The sequence below is a fragment of the Haematobia irritans genome, chromosome 1 (assembly GCF_050003625.1).
Source record: "Haematobia irritans isolate KBUSLIRL chromosome 1, ASM5000362v1, whole genome shotgun sequence".
In the NCBI taxonomy this organism is placed as follows: domain Eukaryota; kingdom Metazoa; phylum Arthropoda; class Insecta; order Diptera; family Muscidae; genus Haematobia; species Haematobia irritans.
Genome location: NC_134397.1, coordinates 70683303 through 70709156, shown reverse-complemented (window position 1 = coordinate 70709156; position 25854 = coordinate 70683303). Strand labels below are relative to the sequence as shown.

Sequence of the window (25854 nt, the reverse complement as noted above, 5' to 3'; positions counted from 1 at the left end):
TATTTTATCAGTTAGCAAAAAGAAGAAGGTGAAAATTGAGACACAAAATCTTTCTTATTAGATCAATATTTGCTTCAGTGTATACATGTAATTTATTTAATTTTCCCCTTATAATGGGTAAAATTGCTCTAAACTATTAGATGTAACCCCCTGGCCAAATTACATGGGAAGAAGAATTTACGGCCAAGAGGGAAGAAATTACGGCCAAGAAGTTCATTGACGAAAATTTAATTATATCTTTAAATATCACTATTAGACAATTCGGAAGTCATGTATGCCAGTCACATAAGCGCTTGGCAATTAAATTTTACATTCTTGTGAAATTATATTTTTTTTGTTAAGCCGTCCATTCTTTAATTTAGAGAATAAATTAAAGAATATACGGCTTGAATTAGTTTGGAATTCCGTTCCGGAAAAAAATATTATTTAAATTTAAAATGTAAAAACTTTCAATTATTTTCTGAGGTGCCTTATTTATTTTAATTTCATTAAAAAAATTAATTTTATCAATTAACTTTTTAATTGACTCCGTTGTCAACTTCACTCAACTTTTTAATTGAAATATTTTAAAGATATTTTTTCTGTGTAATATTATCGGCTTGGTGTAGGGCACCACACAATTGCCACTGCACGAAATTAGTTTTTGCTTCTAAATCATTTTGATTAATCTTAAGACATTTTTTAAAATTTCTTTTGAGAGATTTATTTCAAAAAAAACTAAAGATAAATAAAAACCAAAAACCGCCACATCAAGAGCAAGGTAAATAAATACAAAGAACACCTAAATTTCGAAAAGAATTTTCAAAAAGAAACCCAAGCAATCGCACAATTGCAAATAGTTGACGTTAATCTAAAGAATTAACAACATCAGTTGTCGCTACAGCTATAGAAAATCGGAAAACAAATTTTTCGCAAAATTTATTTCGGCCTTGCAAAACGAAATTTTGAAAAACCAAAAAAAAAAAGAAATAATTACCCACACGCGTGACAACAACAAAAACTATGATAAAAATTCAATTTTTACAAAAACATATGGAAATTGTGAAAATGTCAAAGAAACATATAATAAAAGTCTTTATAATATGAGTAAGATTTAGTGAAATTTCATAACATCTTAACATTTGAGATAAGCGTGTTTGCCGAATTATTAACAAACAAAAGGAAACGGAAAAAGCTGCCATTAAAATTCGCTCACAAAATGCCAGAGTTGAAACGTAGACTAAGCCAGCTGTCTATGCTGGTATTTCGTGCCACTCATTCCAGTGAACCCAGTTGGCGTGATGAATTACTAAGGTAGTGGAATAGATCTTGACAATTTTAAGTCAATTTAAACTAATTTTCTTTTGCCATGGTCATTATTGACGATATTTATGTATGCATCGGTATGTGTGTGTGTTTGTGTGAGCTCTTCTCTAATTAAATAATTAAAAACAATGCGATCAACGTTAGCAAGATTTCTTCTTGCTTAAATATTCTTCTTTTTTTTTTTGCTTTATGTCAAATGAAATCGTCCGCTGATTTACTTCCTCGTCCGTTATCACCACCGTTTTTTACCCAGATTTCAAACGACTACAGCATCATGTCATTGAAATCCCAAGCGGACCTGGGTCCAGTAGCACACCACTGTGACGACACACGTCGTTGGATTTGTGAAGTTATGGGATTTAAACTCAATTAAATTATTAAGCGAAAATATTTGAGATACAAAAATTAAAATCACTTACATTGTACGCAATTTTAGGAATGACATTTTAGTTACGTGCCATACTAAATATCACATGCTACACGTATACTACCGGAGGAGCAATTGCTGTGTGGGTGTAAATATTGTGACGTCATTGGACCATGGTAGTTTGTCAGTTTAATTTTTTTTTATGAATGAAAAATTTTTATGGACAAATTATGATGCTAAGGCGGCATTTTGCTTTGTGGGGCAGACGATATTTGTCGACTTAGTGCCGCCGAAAGTTAGCTCATAAAGAAGGCCTTCTAATACTCTCGCTGTAGGTAGATAGAAGCTAATTTTTTTCTTAAGAAGCAAAAGTGCAATATCCCTAAACATTAAGTTAAAATGCTTTGATTAAACTAAATTAATTATTTTTACGGGTTAGGGTGGGGAAAAGGCGTTATGCACTTGACAGTGCATGTCCACCGGTGTGCCGGACTCCATCACAAGCGATTATACCGGCTAAAAGTCTATCCCTCTTCCCTCGCGCTAGGATTAACACCTCGGAACCGCTTTCGCATTATTTCGATGTGGACTCCCGACGTCAATGACCGTCTCCTTTCAGTTCGCATTCAGAATAACGCATCAACTTTTTTTTTCTAGGGAAAATATGTTCTACAAAACGCTTTGAACGCATTGATTAAAAAATTAATTGATTTCATTACCAAATTTCAATTAATTTTGATTGCAAAACTCAATTAATTTTTTATTTTTTTTAATTCATGTTTGAAAACGTTTCCAATTACGTTCTTAACTGACTTGGTGTTTTAAGTTTGGTTAAAATAGTGTTTGGCTAACAATTTAAATTTTTAATTAAAAATTAAAAAATAAAATCCATCGCTTTTTATACCCTCCACCATAGGATGGGGGTATATTAACTTTGTCATTCCGTTTGTAACACATCGAAATATTGCTCTAAGACCCCATAGAGTATATATATTCTGGGTCGTGGTGAAATTCTGAGTCGATCTAGCCACGTCCGTCCGTCTGTCACTTTCGAACGAAACAATCTATCGACTTGAAACTTGGCATAAGTAGTTGTTACTAATGTAGGTCCGATGGTATTACAAATTAGCCATATCGGACCACTTTTAAGTATTACCCCCATATAAATCGATCCTCAGATTTGGCGTGCGGAGGCTCTTAGAGAAGCAAATTTCTTGTCATCCGGTTGAGATTTGGTACATGTGTTAGTACGATCTCTAACAACCATGCAAAAATTGGTCCATATTGGTCCATAATTATATGTAGCCCCCACATAAACCGATCCCCAGATTTGACCTCCAGGGCCTCTTGGAGGAGAAAGATTCATCCGATCCGGTTGAAATTTGGTACGTGGCGGTAGTATATGGTCTCTAATAACCATGCAAAAATTGGTCCCTATCGGTCAATAATTATATGTAGCCCCCATATAAACCGATCCCCAGATTTGACCTCCGGAGTTTCATAGATGAGAAAAATTCATCCGATTCGGTTGAAATTCGGTACGTGGTGTTAGTATATGGTCTCTAACAACCATGCAAAAATTGGTCCACATAGGTCCATAATTATATGTAGCCTCCATATAAACCGATCCCCAGATTTGACCTCCGGAGTTTCATGGATGAGAAAAATTCATCCGATTCGGTTGAAATTCGGTACGTGGTGTTAGTATATGATCTCTAACAACCATGCAAAAATTGGTCCACATAGGTCCATAATTATATGTAGCCCCCATATAAACCGATCCCCAGATTTGACCTCCGGAGTTTCATGGATGAGAAAAATTCATCCGATTCGGTTGAAATTCGGTACGTGGTGTTAGTATATGATCTCTAACAACCATGCAAAAATTGGTCCACATAGGTCCATAATTATATGTAGCCTCCATATAAACCGATCCCCAGATTTGACCTCCGGAGCCCCTTGGAAGAGCAAAATTTATCCGATCCGGTTGAAATTTGGTACGAGGTGTTAGTATATGGTCTCTAAAAACCATGCAAAAATTGGTTCATACCGGTGTTAATTATATATAACCCCAATTTAAACCGATCCCCAGATTTGACCTACAAAGCTCATCCGATGCGGTTGAAATTTGGTACATGGTGAAATTTGCTACATTGCGCTAGTATATGGCCGCTAACAACCATGCCAAAATTGGTCCATATCGGTCTATAGTTACATATAGCCGATCCCCAAAAATAATCTACCAAAATTTTATTTCTGTAGAAAATTTTCTCAAAATTTTATTACTATAGAAAATTTTGTCAAAATTTTATTATTATAGAAAATTTTACCAACATTTTATTACAATACAAATTTTTATCAAAATTTTATTTCTATAGAAAATTTTGTCAAAATTTTATTACTATACAAAATTTTGTCAAGATTTTATTTCTATAGAAAATTTTGTCAAAATTTTATTTTAATTTTGTCAAACTGAATTATATACGTATTTAACCGGCCTTTTTGTTTAACCCTTTCACTACCGATGTCCACTTAGGAGGACATTCGAAAAAGACACCAAATTCTATTTTCCCACTTAGTTTCGACTTATTTCTCGATGTTATTTTAAAGTAGAGGCTTTAATCTAAATAAGCCATAAATATTGTCCATATTGGTGAGGCCTAAAATACATTTTTATCAACTTCTTTAACAATAAACGAAAAATACTACTCTATGTTTCTAGTAAATGGACATTTATACAAAAACTATAGCTGATACTTTTCCGGGCTATTTTTTGTATTTTTTCTCACACTTTGAAAGATATTATAGGCCAAATAGCGCTTATTTTCGTAAGGCCATTTGGTCACAATTCAAGAATCAAGTTTTCAGAACAAGCTCATACAGCTCTTGAGGTAATTGAGGTAGGTTTTCAAAATGACAATTTTTGTTCTACATGCTGTTAGTACAAGTAAAAACAGATGAAAAATAAACGTTTTTAACATTAGGTTTATTTCGGTAGTGAAAGGGTTAATATATATCCAGTATAGACTAACTTACAATTGAGAAGACGGTGTTAAGAAGTTTTAAGATACCTTGCCATCGGCAAGTGTTACCGCAACCGAAGTAGTTCGTTTCTATGCAATCCATGGTGGAGGGTACATAATATTCGGCCTGGCCGAACTTACGGCCGTATATACTTGTTTCCATTACAACTTTCGAAAAAAAAATTAAGATTAATGTTAAATAAAACTATAATTGTGATGATAGAATAAAACATTTCTGCTAGCCGATTAAATTTAATTACAATAGCATTCTCAACAAAAGATGTAAAAGATAAATTTCACCCTCAAACTCAACCACCCCTCCCGCTTTCTTGGCCTCGCCATCGCAACGTATCATCATCCATCACCATATGTGTCGTTCATTTTTATTTAGTTTTTAGATAATTTCTTTATAATAATCATTCATTAACAGCTATAATAACATTTAATAACCGTCTAGCGAAAAAAAATTAAGCAAAACAATATTTGTCCGCTTGTGTTCGGTATTATTTATTTTAAAGCGTAGGTTTCCACATTCATTGTGTTTGTTTAACGTGTCGAATTGGATTTTAATTAGTTTACTATAGAATTTTGAGATTTTTCTAAAATGCCAGTGAACGCCATCACTTTGTTGACATAGAAATATTGTTAAAAACAATGAACGATAATATTCATTGTTAAAGGATTTATATTCCAAATATTAAATATTGTAACTGAATATTTCAATGGCAATTGAAGAGTTTAGATTTTTAGCCAATACTCTCAGTTCTAAATTAGGTCTTCTAAAATTTTTGAAATAATTAAATATAGGGTTGTTCGCTTTCAGCACTGAGCTATCGTTGCGTAAATATTTTATCCATATCATCACTCATTGGAAAAATCATGCACGGCGTGTTCATTTCAAAACGATTCGTTCATGAAAGTGAATCAACACACATATGGTGTCGAACGGAGAACAGGCGGTGTCAATCTGATAACGGCAAAATGACACCATGCGTTGTCGAAATAACACGATCACGATTTGAAAACGTTATGGTTACGAATTTATAAACAAAATTAAAAAAGATTTCCGCTACCGTGTTTTCTGCACCATACGCGTTAACAGTCGCCTTAGCACATTACACCACCGAGGGAGTTGCCATAATAACGTCTAATTATTATTTTAAGACTTTTCATGGCCTAAGAAAAACGAATGCCGTTCATGAACGCCCGTGGACGAAATTGTGAACACCGTTTTCATTTTTTTTGTGAACGTTTCCGTTTCATTTTGTCACCGTCTGTTCACGAGTATGGGTAATTTTTCCTATTAGTGATCTAAACTAATAATTCACCATAATATTCCAACAAAAACAAACTGGAAGTTCTTCTAGACACACACTTTTAAAAGCAATTCAAAGAATGTCCTCCCAAAGATGTTCTTTATTCTACTTGCACAGGAAGTTCGTTTTAGTCAATTTTTCTATAAATCGCTTTTTCGTATTTTTAAAGTGTAAATTTAATTTTTTGTTTCAAATAAGTTAAAAACAGATTCAGATTCAATAAAATGGTACAAATTATTAAATTTTTGTCGGACAAAATAAATAAATAGAAATAAATAAAAATACTAAATAGAAATAAATAAAAATTGTGAATTTTTGAAAATATTTGTGGTCAAACGTTTCGGACAAGCATTAGAATGCATTGCAAATCTTAAAAAAAAAATTTAAAAATTATTTTTTGTCAAAATATCACAAAATTTTGTAATTCACATCCAAAATAGTGCAACGGCTGTTGAAATGGTAGACATCCGTCATATGACAAGTCCATGTTAAATTAATCGCTTTTGCGACAATTTTGCACCTCCTCCGGATGCAAATAAAACATTTTCACTACTACGTTTTTATACTCTCCACCATAGGATGGGGGTATATTAACTTTGTCATTCCGTTTGTAACACATCGAAATATTGCTCTAAGACCCCATAAAGTATATATATTCTGGGTCGTGGTGAAATTGTGAGTCGATCTGAGCATGTCTGTCCGTCCGTCCGTCTGTTGAAATCACGCTAACTTCCAAACGAAACAAGCTATTGACTTGAAACTTGACACAAGTAGATGTTATTGATGTAGGTCGGATGGTATTGCAAATGGGCCATATCGGTCCACTTTTACGAAAAGCCCCATATAAACGAATCCACAAATTTGGCTTGCGATTGCTCTAAGAGCAGCGATCCGGCTGAAATTTGGTATATGGTGTTACTATATGGTCTCTAATGACCATGCAAAAATTGGTCCACATCGGTCCCCATATAAACCGATCACCAGACTTTACCTACGAAGCCTCTTGGAAGACCAAAATTCATCTGATTCAGTTGAAATTTGGTACGTGGTGTTAATATATGGCCTCAAACACCCATGCAAAAATAGGTCGAAATCGGTCATTAATTATATATAGGCCCCATATAAACTGATCCCCAGATTTTACCTCCGGAGCCCCTTGGAAGAGCAAAATGCATCCGATTCGGTTGAAATTTGGTACGTGATGTTAGTATATGGTATCCACCAACCATGCAGGAATTGGTTCTTATCAGTCAATAGTTATATGTAGCCCCCATATAAACCGATCCCCAGATTTGACCTCCGGTGCCTTTTGGAGAAGCAAAATTCATCCGATCTGGTTGAAATTTGGTACGTGATTCCCAGATTTGACCTCCGGAGCCTCATGGATGAGAAAAATTCATCCGATTCGGTTGAAATTCGGTACGTGGTGTCAGTATATGGTCTCTAACAACCATGCAGGAATTGGTCCATATCGGTCCATAATTATATGTAGCCTCCATATAAACCGATCCCCAGATTTGACCTCCGGAGCCCCTTGGAAGAGCAAAATTTACCTGATCCGGTTGAAATTTGGTACGTGGTGTTAGTATATGGTCTCTAACAACCGATCCCCAGATCCCCGGTGCCTTTTGGAGAAGCAAAATTCATCCGATCTGGTTGAAATTTGGTACGTGATGGTAGTATATTATATTTTTAAACAACCATGCCAAAAGTGGTCCATATCAGTCCATAATCATATATAGCCCCCATATAAACCGATCCCGATATTTGGTTTTGGGTCCTCTTGGAGAAGCAAATTTCACCCGAGTCAGTTGAAATTTGGTACATTGTGCTAGTATATGACCGTTAATAACCATGCCTAACTAGGTCCATATCGGTCTATAGTTATATATAGTCCTCAGATAAATCGATCCCCAATCACACAAAAATTGGTCCATATCAAGTTCATAATTCTATATAGCCCCCATATAAGCGACCCCCATATTTCAATTCTGGCTCTCTACGTAACGTGAAAAAGTCCATTTCAATTCGTAATTATTTGTAGGTAAGTACCTATACATAACTTTTTTGTCTAAATACCACGTATGGACTAACTCACAATTTATAAAACGATGTTAAGAAGTTTTAAGATCCCACAGCCCAAGTATTTCGATTGTGGATGACAGTCTTTCGTGGAGGGTACATAAGATTCAGCCAGGCCGTATTTACGACCTTGTATACTTGTTTTTTAATTGAAATGTCTTCAATCACAAAAATGATAGTATCAATCACAGTTTTAATTGGGCATAAAAAATACCTGATTAAAAAATAAATTTGAATATTTTTTTAATCGATTCAATTAAATATTTAATTGATGTTGGTTGCTAAATTCAATTATTTTTTAATAAAAAACTATTACTATTTTCAAACACTTTTCTTATTTAGTTTGATTGGTTATTTCAAACAAATTTTTAATCAAAAATTAAAAAAAAAAATCATAATTTATTTTTTCTGACTTAGTCTTCCGAATTTGATTAAAAAGTTAATTGGATCAATTAATTTTTTAATTGAAAAAGTTTTCAAATGCAAACTACTTTTTAATTAGAAATATTTTAGTGATATTTTTTCTGTGTATAAGGTAGAATCAGCTTACATAATTTTTTTTTTTATTGTATCACACACACACAAGCAAGCCAACCAATAAGAGCAACGAAATTTGAAAGGAGGATTACGGGCAATTACACAAACAAACAAAAGAAAATTTGGTTTTGTACACTGACTAAATACCAAACCTTATCTGGTCCATCTAAAAATAACCCTTTTGTCGTTGAAAATAGTAATTTTATTATCTAAATTGGTTACCCCGAATGAAGAATAATTGCGGAATTTTAAAACCTATTAAAATTCATTTTGGTAAACCAGAAGGACGACTGAGCAATTAATGAACTATGAGGATTTGTAGAGAGTAGCGCCGTGCATTGCGCAATTTGGTACATGTTCTGGATAAATACTTTGGGTTATCCAATACTAAAAGAAAACAAGCCTATTATTGTAGCTAATGTACTATTTTTTTTTTTAATTTGGCATAAAATTTTTCGTTTTATTATAATGGTATACTAATTCCGTAGGTTTCGTCGAGGGTATTATAAAATGATTTTTAATAATTTCGTTTGTAATAAATCAAATTTCCATTCCTTGCCCAATTTCATACCATTGCCATTAATATAGGTCATTTTATTATACTGGCAAATTATTTTATAGATCGTGGTTTTACTTCCTTTTCTTTTCAATTGCTAGATTTTCATTTTATTACCAAAATGCATCTATCAACGAGGCATAAAATGAAAAATCAAAATTGCATAAATGATATTATTTACACAAAAAAAAAAAATCAATTTAATTAACAAACAATCAAGATTATTTGTACATATATCTTACGTCAATTTATGGCAAAAATAAATTTCGTCTGGCTAATATGCCAAATGCCGAGGATCAGTTTAAAGCATTTTTTTTTAATTTTGTATATTTAAAGGTGGCATAAAAAAAATTGAAGTGGCAAAAACAACAGCACAGCAATAAAGAATTGTGATGAATTTGTCTGTGTCCTAAAGTAAACATGGCAATGACAATGTTTACCAACAAATAAAATTCAGTATTAACAAGGAAGACCAAATAAACACAAGAGGATTATGACTAACTCCATATTTGGGACTGGCGACAAATAGCAAATAGTGTTAATATGATAAACGAATATAGAGGAAAGTGTGCCACAAAATTTTTGAACGCATATAATAATGTACATATTTTAGGTATTCTTTATTTTTTATCAGTAAGTGCTTCAAATCTCCAATATGATATTGATGATATTCTACATGTATTTTGTTTGTTTAGTAATTCTATGTCATTGGTTTATTGAAATATGCAGTTGTGGCCAAAACAACAGCAGGATATAAGAAAGTAAAAAAGTCTTGTGTGTATATACAGAAAAAAATGAACAGTTTTATGGTGAAAAGCCATTGATGTTACTGACGTTAATTCGAAAATTCCCAGTTACCGAAATTGGGTTTATGATAGGGTATGGTTAGGTTAAGTCTAGTGTCAGCTCGATGTTTCAGGCTCACATGGACTATTCCGTCAATTGTGATACTACAGTGCCGGATTTTATGTTTAGGTCAATCACAAGGGACCACTTTTTTAGGAGGGGATAATCTACCGCTGTACTGGATAGGGCCAGACTTTGTTATATTTCGATTGCATGACCATATTATCGTCAATTCATAAGCGTCTTCCAATTTATAAAAATATGAATCTAGTTTATTTTAAGTATAAATAAATTGCTATAATTATAATCGTTGATAAACAAAGAATCATATGTTTTCTTCATCAACAGATGACATATACCCATACATCGTCTGCAAAAATGCAAACGAAAAACGACAACACAAAAATATCCCAAAACAATTGTTTGGTGATATGAAACAACTCAATCTCTTGGCAATATGCTTAGACAGGGGGCTGTAAGCAATGGTAAAACACAGCAACAACAACAACACAAATAGGGAACACTCTACGCCTTCACACATACTAGCATTTGCCTTACGCCGCGCCGCGGCATGAGTCTCTTATCTCTAAATTGCCGAGCCAAATACTAAACTCGCACTCCTCGTTAACAGAAAAAAAAAAAATAATAATAATAGAGAATAACAAATGAAAATAAAGAAAAATCAAGTAATAACTAGAAAAATCAGAATCTGATGGTAAAAACAAAATTGATGAACTGAAAGAAATATGAGACTAAGGAAAAAAATAGATCACAAAAAAAGTAAAATTGATCCCCCACAAACAAAGAGAGATAGATTTACATTGCAATGTGGGGAAATTTATGGGGATTATTCTAGGTGACAGTAAAATAACAACAACCACAAAAGACAAACATAAATTCTGTTTTTTTTTCTCTGTGACAGAAGAGAGACAAGTGAGATTGAGCGAAATGTTTTAAAACAAAACAAAAAATAATGAAACGGCATACTAATGTGTATTGCGATAAGAAAGAGTTCCAATGCTCATGTGTAAATGTAAATAAAATAAAATAAGGGAAGAACCCTTACCCATTATAGAATACCATTAACCAATGGTCCTCGAATTCACTCAATATCGAATGAATGTGCAGCGATCAGTGCATTCTAGATCAACAAGGGATACCCTATGAGTATATCGATGGTAGTTTTAGATTTTAGGGTCATACGAAATGCTTTAAGAATGAAGAAACAAGCGTCAGAGATTATTATGTTTAACTATTCGAGAACACACTCAAATCGGCTAACGATAAGCGGCGGAAAATATTGTTTCGCAACATCTGTTGATTATGTTGTTGAGGAAAAATTCCCTATAATAGCAGTGGAATGTAAATACAACCATAGCGATTGTCGGTAGGTGACTAATTTCAGGTTAAACAATGTTCGCTAGGGACAAAGCGTGGCAAAGTGTAAAATAAACAAAATTTGTTCGCGTTTATAGAAATAACTTACTAATCAAACAAACGAAAAAAAAAATCATATCGGAAAAAGGACTATTTTATGTGTGACTGGTGACCATATTCGCCTTGCAGTAGTTCATTAATACTATTTTTGGGAACCATACGAAATTTTTCTTCTGCTTTAGTTATGAATGGACTAATTTCATAAAAATGTTGAGACATACTTGAGATAAGGAAAATTGCTTAGGGGTGTAAAATTTTCGAATAAATGTAATAAAACAAGTATATACAGCCTAAAGAATGGCCGTGCCGAATCTTAAATACCCACCACCATGAATCAATTATAAAAGTTTCCTTGAGAAGTTGCTTATTGGAATTAGAATTAATAAGACACGCTACATCAAGAAGATCGGTTACCGAAATTAAATTTAAAACTTCTACATACGGATACTACGTAAGGTTCTGGATTTTTAAGAACATTTTTTGGTTTCATTTCTTCTTTTGGTCCGTTGGGGGGTATACCTCATCCCTGAGCCGATACATACACTAATAGAAACAAGTATATACAGCCTAAAGAATGGCCGTGCCGAATCTTAAATACCCACCACCATGAATCAAATATAAAAGTTTCCTTGGGAAGTGGCTTATTGGAAATAGAACTAATAAGACACGCTACCTCAAGAAGATCAGTTACCGAAATTAAATTTAAAATTTCTACATATGGATACTACGTCAGGTTCTGGATTTAACATTTTTTGGTTTTATTCTTTTGATCCGTTGGGGGGAGGGGGGGGGGGTATACATCATCACTGAGCCGATACATACACTACTAGAAAAAATTGAGTTTCACAATCGTGAACGGACGTTGTCAAAATGAAACGGAAACGTTGATAAAATTTCAAAACGGAATGTTGACGATTTCGTCCACGGGCGTTTACGATTTTATGAACGGCATTCGTTTTTCTTTGGCCATGAAAAGTCTTAAAATAATCGTTAGACGTTGTTATGGCGACTCCGCCGTTGGTGCAATGTGCTAAGGCGACTGTTAACGCGTATCGTGCAGGCAACATATTAGGTTCGAGTCACAGTATCGGAAATATTTTTTTAATTTTGTTTATAAATTCGTAACCATAACGTTTTCAGATCGTGAACAGAGAATGAAGCCGCCGAGTCGCGCCGCCGATTTCAGTCGCCGCCGGCCAGTTTTTGCCAGTCGACGCCGCCGCCGAATATGTCGGCTCATCTCGACTCAAATTTAGCCGCCAATTAATCAAAAATATTGGTTTAAATCAAATAACTTTATTAATAATTGTAGTAATTTTAGTCAAAAATTTGAGCCTTTCACCCACAATCAATCTATTTCGAAGTGTTATAATAATTTTGCAAAAATTTACCTCAGAAAATTTGAATGAAATGTAAATTTGATTGTAAGATTGGTTGTACAACTAATCTCATTACCATTCGAATAACTTCAAATTGATTTTATAATGGATAATTGTCCGCCGCCGAAGAGACTTATTTATATCGGCTTAGCCGTCAAGCCGCCGCCGCCGGATGCAAAAATTTAATGTCAGCCGCCGCCGACAAAAATGGGTCGGCTTCATTCTCTGATCGTGAACGCTGGTTGTTGTTTTGACAACGTATGGGGTCATTTTTACGTTGTCAGATTGACACCATCTGTTCTCAGTTTGACAACATATGTGTGTTGATTCACTTTCATGAACGGATCGTTTCGAAATGGCCACTCCGTTCATGATTTCTTTCTATGGGTGTACCATTTTCGGTACACCTATTTGTGGACATAAAGTAACTCTAGATTTTGAATTTTAGGCAAATCGGATAAAAACTACGATGTCTAGAAGCCCAAGAAATAAAATCGGTAGATTGGCCTTTGTGGGGGCTAGACCAAAAACTACACCGATTCACACCATATTTAGTACACCTACTGAGAACCCAAAACACCCCCAGATTTCTGCCAAATCATATAAATATTGAGATTTCTAGAGACCCAAAAAGTCAAATCGGGACATCGGTTTATATGGGACTATACCAAAATACGGATTAACACACACCATGTTAGTACACCTATTCATGGACCTAAATTAATTTAATTTAATTTAAATTTAATTTAAAATTTGAAGGCTGTGTCTCATATTTCGAAATACCCTTTGCCTGTATCTCACGAATAAATGCTTCAATTGTTGTCTTCCAATGCGTCAATTGTATAGACATGGGCTTTATCATAGCCCCACCAAAAATAGGTTAATAAGCGTTAAATCGTTCGATCTAGGCAGCCAATTGATCGGTACCGAATGTTAAAAAAAATATTCACCGAACTAACATGTTGAAATCATATTTCATTATAGTCAAGCTCTTCAATTTTGGATATAATCTCACTGCACCGCTCACCATTTACAATTACATTATGATTCGCATTATTTTTGAAGAAATTCGGCCCAATGATGTCTCCAGACCATAAACCGCTTCAAACAGTGACTTTTTCTGGATGAATTGGTAGCTTGTGCAATGCTTCTGGCTGATTTTCACTCCAAAATTGACGTTTCTGTTTACTTATGTCCACAGAAAAATTTTTCACGAAAATTTTTCCAATTAAAATCTTAATTGAGTTTTAAAAAATATTCAATTAAAAATTTAATTGATTCAACAATTTTTTTAATTGAAATAAAAATCAATCACACAAATTAATAGTATCAATTAATTTTTTAATTGGATCAATTAATTTTAATTGACTGTCAATTAATTTTTTAATTGATACTATCATTTCTGTGATTGAAGACATTTCAATTAAAAAATTAATTGGATCAATTAATTTCGTGATTGAATCAGAAAAAACTTCTTTGTGTGTACCCACACACAAAAAATATTTTTTGTCTTCAAACACGAAATTAATTGATCCAATTAATTTTTCATTGAAAAGTCAATGATATAGTGATAGTATCAACCATCAAAGTCAATTAATAAATTTATTGTTCAAATTAAAAAAATAATTGCAATTAATTTTTGTTTCAATTAAAAAATTTGTTGAACCAATTGAATTTTTAATTGAATATCTTTTTAAAAAATCAATTAAAATTTTAATTGGAAAACTTCGGTGAAATTTTTTCTATGCATTGAGCCAAAAATGAGCTTCGTCGATGAACACAATATTTCTATAAAACAAAAAAAAAAGAAAAAAACAGTAGAACTTCGACCAACTTTCCAAGAGTCCATTCACCAAAAATTCGGCATTGCGGTAGGTCGTTCAATTCATGCACCAGCTGTAGTCTATAGGCTTTCACACCTGATGGTCATCATTAACACTGGCCGATACAGTTGCGATATTTTCTTCGTACTATACTTAAATTTGATGCAAAATTTAGTCGCAATAACCCGAATAACCGCTTCAGTGGATCGATTAAACTGTCCATAAAATGTAAGAAGTGCGCATTGAACTTTATTAACGTAGCACGCATTTTCATAATTAAATTCAATAATTTCCAATCGATCTTCATGGTTAAATTGTGACCAAACTGAAAATACTTTTCAGTGAAGCAATACACGAAACGTGCGTCAGCTGTTTAAACCAGTGTTGCAAAAAAAAATATTACCTAAAAAATCACTCTTTAATTCATAAAATTTTTGAGACTTTGGATAATTAAAATTACCTTGGGTTGTGGGAATTTTCGAAAAAAAAATATAATTTAATAAAACTAAAACCTATAAAATTAAATTTAGCATCAAGTTAACGATGTAACTTTTTTCCGGTGTAGCCGAGGTGTCCATTTATGTAGAGTTTACTAAATATAGCCTTTACAAATATTGATCTATTTGAAATAGATATAATTTGTATTGACTTAGGTCTACATAATGTGGTCGTAGTAGCCCTATTGCATATTGTATACACATTGAGTTTATTGTAGGGTGCCTCGGAACAGCGGCTTGGGAATGAGTGAATTCCTATACACGTTGTTTACATATGGATGAGCTTCTTTTGCTTGCTTTGTCACACATATAATCTCAAAACTATAGCACTCGTAAAAACAAAAACTACAACAAATTTGAGCCGATTGTTTTGAGTCGAAATTAAAACTCAGATTTTGACAGTTGAATATGGAATTTCATAAACTAAAGAATAATCCATGCGAGTGAGCAATACGTTTAGCTAAGAAAAACGAAAATATTTTTACAAATTCTACACAAACCATATAAACGAAAGAAAGAAAGCGTGCATACAAAGCGAAAATAACAAGAAAACGCAGAAACAAAATTTATAAAAGAAAATTGAGGAAAATGTTAAAATGTTTTAAAATACGTAAAAAATAATATCTTTGTCCAAATAAAAACAGAAAATAAATTGTGAAGTGTGTAACTAAATGTGATATGTAATTTTTAAGAAAACATCCTGCAGCAAAGCAAAACAAAATCAAGTGATATATAATTTTGTTCTTTGTTTTTTTTTTTATTTTTCTGTTAAATATATAAATCTTGTTGTTTTGCTACATACAACGAGTTTCAATCTTAATCCTTGAAGAGATTTGTGCTAATTTTTTTAATTTGTGATAAAAAAACCTCGGAAAATGTACCTTATAGTTGCATTTTTATTTTTAATTATTTTTACATGTTTCCTAGTACAAGCATTATTTTGGTAAAGTATTCAATTATTTAGATTTTGTTTTCTTTTCATTTGTGCTTATTGTATTGTATTGTTTCTTCTTTTAATTATATATTTTGTTTTGTTCATTCGTAATGTATATTCTGATTCGAAAAGTTTGAGTGATATAGTCGATTATAAGCCATAATGATTAAATCACTTTTTTTTATTAATTTGGAATATTGAAGATGTGTCTCAAATTATTTTTTGTGAGCTATGGGAAAATAGTCGCAATTCTTTAACATGTATTTTTCAAACTTGTTAACTACAACTCACGAATTTATACCCTCTCATGGAAGAAAAAAATTAACTAAAAAAAACTAAAGAAAAACAAGTATATACGGCCGTAAGTTCGGCCATGCCGAATCTTATGTATCCTCCACCATGGATTGAGTAGAAACTTCTAATATGGGGGTCGCTTATGTGGGGGCTATATACGCTTATGTGGGGGCTATATAATATGGGGGTCGCTTATGTGGGGGCTATATACAATTATGAACTTCATATGGACGAATTTTTGTGTGATTGGGCATCGATTTATCTGAGGGCTATATATAACTATAGACCGATATGGACCTAGTTAAGCATGGTTGTATATACTGGCACAATGTACCAAGTTTCAACTGACTCGGCTCCAAAACCAAATCTCGGGATCGGTTTATATGGGGGCTATATATGATTATGGACTGATATGGACCACTTTTGGCATGGTTGTTAAATATCATATACTACCACCACGTACCAAATTTCAACCAGATCGGATGAATTTTGCTTCTCCATAAGGCACCGGAGGTAAAATCTGGAGATCGGTTTATATGGGAGCTATATATAATTATGGACTGTTATGAACCAATTCCTGCATAGTTGTTGGATACAATATACTAACATCACGTACCAAATTTCAACCGAATCGGATGAATTTTGCTCTTCCAAGGGGCTCCGGAGGTCAAATCTGGGGATCGGTTTATATGGGGCCTATATATCATTATGGACCGGTTTCGACCAGTTTTTGTATGGGTGTTTGAGGCCATATATTAACACCACGTACCAAATTTCAACTGAATCAGATGAATTTTGGTCTTCCAAGATGCTCCGGAGGTCAAATCTGGTGATCGGTTTATATGGCGGCTATATATAATTATGGACCGATGTGGACCAATTTTTGCATGGTTGTTAGAGACCATGCACTAACACCATGTACCAAATTTCAGCCGAATCGGATGAAAGTTGCTTCTCTTAGAAGCTCCGCAAGCCAAATCGGGGGATCGGTTTATATGGGGACTATATATAATTATGGACCGATGTGAACCAATTTTTGCATGGTTGTTAGAGACCATCTACTAACACCATGTACCAAATTTCAGCCAGATCGAATGAAATTTGCTTCTCTTAGAGCGATCGCAAGCCAAATTTGGGGGTCCGTTTATATGGGGGCTATACGTAAAAGTGGACCGATATGAACCAATTTTTGCATGGTTGTTAGGACCCATATACAAACACCATGTACCAAATTTCAGCCAGATCGGATGAAATTTGCTTCTCTTAGAGCGATCGCAAGCCAAATTTGGGGGCCCGTTTATATGGGGGCTATACGTAAAAGTGGACCCATATGGACTTATTTTTGCATGGTTGTTAGAGATCATATACTAACACCATGTACCAAATTTCAGCCGGATCGGATGAAATTTGCTTCTCTTAGAGCAATCGCAAGCCAAAGTTGGGGGTCCGTTTATATGGGGGCTATACGTAAAAGTGGACCGATAGGGCCCATTTGCAATACCATCCGACCTACATCAATAACAACTACTTGTGCCAAGTTTCAAGTCGATAGCTTGTTTCGTTCGGAAGTTAGCGTGATTTCAACAGACGGACGGACGGACGGACGGACGGACATGCTCAGATCGACTCAGAATTTCACCACGACCCAGAATATATATACTTTATGGGGTCTTAGAGCAATATTTCGATGTGTTACAAACGGAATGACAAAGTTAATATACCCCCATCCTATGGTGGAGGGTATAAAAATCATTGGCGCCGAATCTTGATCATTTTAACCATTCTTACTATTTTGGGAATCGTACGAAGATATTCTTTTGCTTTAGTTCATATCAATCTTATGTGGGCAGTCATTGAACTTTATACCCATTTACCCAAAAATTTAATTGGGATGTCGAAAATTTCGAAAAAAGAATACAATTTAACTACAAACAAATAACTTTTTTGCAATAAAAATAAGATAATTTAGCGTTAGTTTAACTATGGAATTTTTTCGGAAAGTAGACGAGGACGACTATAGCATAGCCTACTAAACCACCACACAGAATTAGTAAACCTAAGTTTTTTGGGGGTTTTAAAACTAAGTTTAGGTTAGGTTAGGTTAAAATGGCAGCCCGATTAGTCTCAGGCTCACTTAGACTATTCAGTCCATTGTGACACCACATTTAACTAAAAGTACCTATTACATATGGGCACTTCTAGTTTTAACCACGGAACCTTCACTATTATTTTCTTTTGTTGAACCATCCAGATTGTTCCAAAAACATTAACATACTGCCTAAGTCAATGTTTTCCAGGACCGCCAGTAATCTAAAGCTATATGTCCCTAAAATTCGCTTACGCCTTACACAAAATGCAGGACACTCACACAAGAGGCGTTTAATTGATTCTTTTTCTCCGCATCATGACAGCTCATACAGTAGTCATTATACTTCGCACCAATAGTTTTTGCAAATTCGCCTATAAGGCAGCGACCCGTTATAGCAGATATCAGAAGTGATATCTGACGTCATGAGAACACTAACATATCTAGTGTGCGGTTTAAGTTTTAATGGGACCATATTTGCTTGGTGTCGTTACAAACCTTGCAATTCACCCATCGAACATTTGCCATCATGACAGTAAGAGCTTGCAGGTAGCCAAAGACATACTAACAGATTCTATTTCCCCCGGAATATGTAAGGTAGTTCCTAGCCTTGCTAACTCATCTGCTTCGCTGTTCCCATAAGCGTAGGAAGGCCTCTGGGGAGGGGGCTTAGACCCCCCCAGAAAAATTTTAGCCCCCCCCAGAATTTGAAAACCTATTTACGATTTTCCATTTTTATAAAAAAATAAACGAACCCAGCCAAAAAAGCGTCGCCAAAAAAGTAATGAAAATTATCTTTTTTGATCCGGAAGTGGCGAAGAAGCGATGAATTTAACATGGGCTTGTCATAGGACGGAAGTTCTCCATTTCAACAGCCGTTGCACTGAATTTGCATCACTTCTTTCGGTGTGATCCGAATTCAATGTTTTGAATGTAAATTAAAAAATTCTGTTATATTTTGTCAAATAAATAATTTTTATAATTTTTAATGGATTCTAATGCTTGTCGGAAACGTTTGACATCAAATATTTTCAAAAATTCACAAATTTTTCAGATTGGATTTAGAATTTTTTTCGATAAAATTTAAATTATTTGTATCATTTTATGAATTCTTACTTCGTTTTTAAGGTATTTGAAACAAAAAAGTTAAAATTTCCCATTAAAAGTATGAAAAAACCAAGTTATAAAAAATTGAATTTAAAGAACTTCCTGAGTAGTTAAAATAAAGAACATCATTGGGAGTACATCTTCTGGAAGTGCTTTTAAAGTTGTGCCTTTGGAAAAACTTCCAAATTTTTTGCTGGGAAATGTGTGGAACTACTTTTACTTGCTTTATTATAAATTAATTTTCGAGTTATTTTGATGTCTATTTTTTTTTTATTCATTTTTATGAAATAAAACATTAATTGAAATATAAATAAATGAAATATAAATTTTTAGCTAGGGGGGGCTATAGCCCCCCCTAGGAAAATTGTCTAGCTACGCTAATGGCTGTTCCCCGGTATGTTCCTATGGCCAGGCACTCATATTAGGTGAATATTGTACTGCTCAGCCATCTCATTGAGAGATTTGCGGCAGTCGATGGTAATTTTCGAGTTAAGGAACACAGAGTCCAAGGATTTTATTGCAGGTTGACTGTCTGAGTGTATATTAATGCCAACATTTTTTGGAACATTACTTCTCGGCCAATTCGCCACCTCTCTTATTGCTAATATTACAGCTTGAAAGACACTCCAGTGATTAGGCAATCTTTTCGCTATTCTAGGTTCCAGATCTTTAGAATATACTCCGAAACCCACTTGTCCATTCAATTTGGAGCCATCAGTGTAGAAATCTATTTATCTTTTATTCCCCGGGGTCTGTGTACACCACGCCTCGCTGTTGGGAATAAGAGTTTCAAACTTTTTGTCGAAAAGTGGTTTCGCCAGAGTGTAATCCACTACGTTAGGCGCATCTGGCATTATTTTGAGGACCGAACTGTGACCGTAAATTTTTTCCGACCATAGCGATAGCTCGCGCAACCGCACAGCCGTTGTTGCAGCTGACCGTTTGGCCGAAATGTCTAAAGGCAATATATGCAGCATGATATTAAGGGAATCCAATACACAATTTTCGGTTTTAGTCCCCAATTTTTTATACCCTCCACCATATGATGGGGGGTATATTAACTTTGTCATTCCGTTTGTAACCTATCGAAATATTGCTCTAAGACCCCATAAAGTATATATATTCTGGGTCGTGGTGAAATTCTGAGTCGATCTGAGCATGTCCGTCCGTCCGTCCGTCCGTCTGTTGAAATCACGCTAACTTCCGAACGAAACAAGCTATCGACATGAAACTTAGCACAAGTAGTTGTTATTGATGTAGGTCGGTTGGTATTGCAAATGGGCCATATCGGTCCACTTTTACGTATAGCCCCCATATAAACGGACCCCCAAATTTGGCTTGCGAGGCCTCTAAGAGAAGCAAATTTCATCCGATCCGGCTGAAATTTGGTACATGGTGTTAGTATATGGTCTCTAACAATCATGCAAAAATTGGTCCACATCGGTCTATAATTATATATAGCCCCCATATAAACCGATCCCCAGATTTGGCTTGCGGAGCCTCAAAGAGAAGCAAATTTCATCCGATCAGGCTGAAATTTGGTACATGATGTTGGTATATGGTCTCTAACAACCATGCAAAATTTGTCCACATCGGTTCATAATTATATATAGCCCCCATATAAACCGATCCCCCGATTTGGCTTGCGTGGTCCCTAAGAGAAGCAAAGTTCATCCGATCCGGCTGAAATTTGGTACATGGTGTTAGTATATGGTCTCTAACAACCATGCAAAAATTGGTCCACATCGGTCCATAATGATATATAGCCCCCATATAAACCGATCACCAGATTTGACCTCCGGAGCCTCTTGGAAGACCAATATTCATCTGATTCAGTTGAAATTTGGTACGTGGTGTTAATATATGGCCTCAAACTCCCATGCAAAAATTGGTCGAAATCGGTCCATAATTATATATAGCTCCCATATAAACCGATCCCCAGATTTGACCTCCGGTGCCTTTTGGAGAAGCAAAATTCATCCGATCTGCTTGAAATTTGGTACGTGGGGATCGTATCGTTATATATATATATATATATATATATATATATATATATATATATATATATATATATATATATATATATATATATATATATATATATATATATATATATATATATATATATATATATATATATATATATATATATATATATATATATATATATATATATATATATATATATATATATCCCTCAGATAAATCGATTTCCAATCACACACAAATTGGTCCATATCAAGTTCATAATTGTATATAGCCCCCATATAAGCGACCCCCATATTTCAATTCTGGCTCTCTACGTACCGTGCAAAAAGTCTATATCTATTCGTAATTATTTGTAGACTTAACTAGACATAACTGTTTTGTCTAATATATACCACAATCCAAGTATTTCGATTGTGGATGACAGTCTTTCGTAGAAGTTTCTACGCAATCCATGGTGGAGGGTACATAAGATTCGGCCTGGCCGAACTTACGGCCGTATATACTTGTTCCTATTGCCTTTTTGCACGAGCACAAAGATATCGTGGCTTTTATCGCTCTTTCTTCAATATTAAGGTTAAAGTTCAGCTTCCTGTCCAGAATAACGCCAAGGTATTTTGCACACTCACCAAAGGGAATTTCAATTGTGGGAGTTTTGCGATCTTTGCAGTAAATGACTCATTCTGTCTTTGCAGAATTTACTGCAAGACAATTCTCTTTCGCCCATTTCTCAGTCATCCGGAGGGCTCTCTGTATAACATCTCTGATTATGGATGGGACTTTTCCCTTGACTGCTAGAGCCACATCGTCTGCCTATGCCACCACTTTTATCCTTTTTTTTCTAGGGTTGTTTATAGCAACATTCCAAAGAAGAGGTGATAGAACTCCTCTTTGGGGAGTGCCTCTGTTCACATACCTATGTATGTTTGCTTTTCCTATTATGGCCGAAATACGTCTCCTTATTAGCAGTTCGTCTAGCAGCCTAAGTATACCTGGATCAACATTCAGAGTTGCCAGTCCATTTAATATCGAGCTCGGATGGACGTGATTGAATGCCCCCTCGATATCTAGAAACGCCACGATTATGTATTCATTGAAAGATAGTGAGCTTTCAATAAAGCTAACTAGTTCATGCAAAGCGGTCTCAGTAGACCTGCCCTAACTTTAGGAGAAAACCTAAATCTCAGACCATGACAGTCCGCATTTTAGAAAATTAAGCGGTGCAATTTATGCGAGCATTGTATAAATCTGAACAAATATTGCAAATCCATTTTTTTTTTCAAGCCGTGATACTTTTGTGCGACCATTTTGTTCTGCCACTAAATGTGATACTTGATTATGGACTGATATGGACCACTTTTGGCATGGTTCTTAAATATCATATACTACCACCACGTACCAAATTTCAACCAGATCGGATGAATTTTGCTTCTCCAAAAGGCACCGGAGGTCAAATCTGGGAATCGGTTTATATGGGGGCTATTTATAATTATGGACTGATATGAACCAATTCCTGCATGGTTGTTGGATACCATATACTAACATCACGTACCAAATTTCAACCGAATCGGATGAATTTTGCTCTTCCAAGGGGCTCCGGAAGTCAAATCTGGGGATCGTTTCATATGGGGGCTATATATAATTATGGACCGACGTGGGCCAATTTTTGCATGCTTATTAGAGACCATATACTAACACCATGTACCAAATTTCAGCCGGATCGGATGAAATTTGCTTCTCTTAGAGGCTCCGCAAACCAAATCGCGGGATCGGTTTATATGGGGGCTATATATAATTAAGGACCGATGTGGACCAATTTTTGCATGCTTATTAGAGACCATATACTAACACCATGTACCAAATTTCAGCCGGATCGGATGAAATTTGCTTCTCTTAGAGGGTCTGCAAGCCAAATTTTTGGGTCCTTTTATATGGGGGCTATACGTAAAAGTGGTCCGATATGGCCCATTTGCAATTCCATCCGACCTACATCAATAACAACTACTTGTGCCAAGTTTCAAGTCAATAGCTGGTTTCGTTCGGAAGTTAGCGTGATTTCAACAGACGGACGGACGGACGGACATGCTCAGATCGACTTAGAATTTCACCACGACCCAGAATATATATACTTTATGGGGTCTTAGAGCAATATTTCGATGTGTTACAAACGGAATGACAAAGTTAATATACCCCCATCCTATGGTGGAGGGTATAAAAATCGATTCACAATCAGAGGACAAAATATGCGACAACGCTTGTACATTTGCAACAGGTATGTCATTGTTAACGAAACGTCTGTTCAATTCTTCTGGATCTATATCACATTGGTTGTCGTTGCCAGTGCCATCAACGCCTATATTTTTCAACTCCTGTCATTTCTGCTTGTCGCTAAGTGCACTACTAAATTTCTCATCATAATAACGAATCTTAGCTTCCTTTATCTTATTGACCACTTCGCTCCATAACATTTTGAACTCATCTTGACTTGATTGATATTTATTTTATGGGGTCTAAACCCAATATTCCTGGTAGGAATACATTTTCTAGCAAATCAAACCTATTGTACCCAAATCACTATGTGGTTTAGGGTATAATTAATTTACATCAAAACAATACCAATGCATGACTTTAATAACAAAGGAGTATAATTAAATTAATTTATAATTAATTTACATCAAAACAATACCAATTCATGATTTTAATAACAAAGGAGAACAGTTAACGGATACTAGTTCAAAACATTAAACCGGTCACCGAACGAATAATCGTATTTATTGTTTAAGTTATTGTTTAAATAGTTAAATATAGCATTTTCATTACGTACACTATTCAATGACAATAACATCTCGACAATTTAAAGTGCAACGATTTTAGAAATCGTAGCAGCTTTAAATATGACATAATGCACTGGCTGTTTAAGTTTTTTGTATATCTATCAAAATACTACAAATAACAATTTATTTGAAATGGGGAAATACCTTAAAGGTCATACTCAAAATTTTAAAACCAAAAATGTGACCACTGGAATCGGTTTATTATGTGCTGAAAAAAAAAAATATTAAAAATATTTTGTCAATTGAATTTTGTATAGAATTTGAAAAAAAAAATAAAATCAATTAAAAGATAAATAGATTCAATTATAGTTTAACTTAAACTAAACTCAATTAAGAGTCAATTAAATTTTTAATTGGGTTTGGTGATTGATATTATCAATTTCTTGATTGGGGAAATTTCAATTAAAACTTAAGTGGATAAATTAATTTTGCGTATGAAGCCTTTGATCTGCAGCTCAATGGAAACTCTTTAATTTTCAAAAAAAAAAAAAAAAAAAAAAAAACATTCCTTATATTAACTTTGCCATTCCGTTTATAACACATCGAAATATTGATCTCAGAACCCATAAAGTATATATATTCTGGAACGATATAGCTATGTCCGTCAGTCCGTACGGCTGTCCGTCTGTTGAAACATTTCCGAGAGAAACATGCTATCGACGTGAAAGTAGTTTTTATTACTGTAAGTCAGATGATATTGCAAAAGGATCATATCAGACTACTTTTAGATATAACACCCATTTAACCCTCTAATTCCCACACACAGAGAAGGAATATGATAACCTCAAACATGTTTCAAGAGCAAAATGTTATTTTTGCACGGTGACTATGTAACATGTTTATCGCAACAATATTGTTTTCTCGCCAAATATAACATGTTTTCCGAAAACAGATACATAATTTCTGAGAAAATAACATGGTTGCGATAAAAATGTCACATGGTCACCATCCAAAAATAGCATTTTGCTCTTGAAACATATTTGAGGTGATCATATTCCTTCTCTGGGTGCAATTCCTCCTTTATAAGGAAGCTTTTAGTAAAACACACCTTAAGACAACAAAAATGAATAAAATAAAAAGAAAACTTAGTTGAACCTGTTCAAGAGCCTTTGCAACATATACTGAAGTGTACCGTATACATTTTTCTTGATTCGTTTTCTTGCTTTTGTGTCGTTAACATTGAATATTTAATCTGATGACAAAAAAATGGGGCATTAGAGGGTTAAACCGATCCCCCCGAAGCCTCTTGGAAGTACCAAATTTTACTTAGATCGGATGAAATTTGTTACGTAATGTACGTATATGCTCTCTAACTACCGTGCAAAAAATATATAGGCGCATATAAATCGCCCCCTGATTTGACCTCCACAGCCTCTTGAAAGAACAAGTTTCAACCGATCCGAATAAAATTATATATAGCTCCTATATAAACCACTCCCCGGATT

At 34.4% G+C, this 25854-nt stretch overlaps 1 protein-coding gene across 5 annotated transcripts in view; it reads left to right on the top strand.

Moving 5' to 3' along the window:
- The window catches only part of Irk1 (Inwardly rectifying potassium channel 1), a 192252-nt gene that overhangs the window by 127398 nt on the left and 39000 nt on the right, over positions 1-25854 (top strand). Inside the window, exon 1 of one of the 5 annotated variants that reach the window (XM_075290701.1) lies at positions 856-1293. The exons of 3 other annotated variants lie outside the window; for them this stretch is intronic. In XM_075290701.1, coding sequence (XP_075146816.1) covers positions 1199-1293 — 95 coding nt within the window. In that variant the 5' untranslated portion in view covers positions 856-1198. Of the gene's footprint in view, positions 1-855; positions 1294-15918; positions 16112-25854 lie in introns of those variants that run through there. One more of the 5 variants, XM_075290702.1, reaches the window with a different exon arrangement.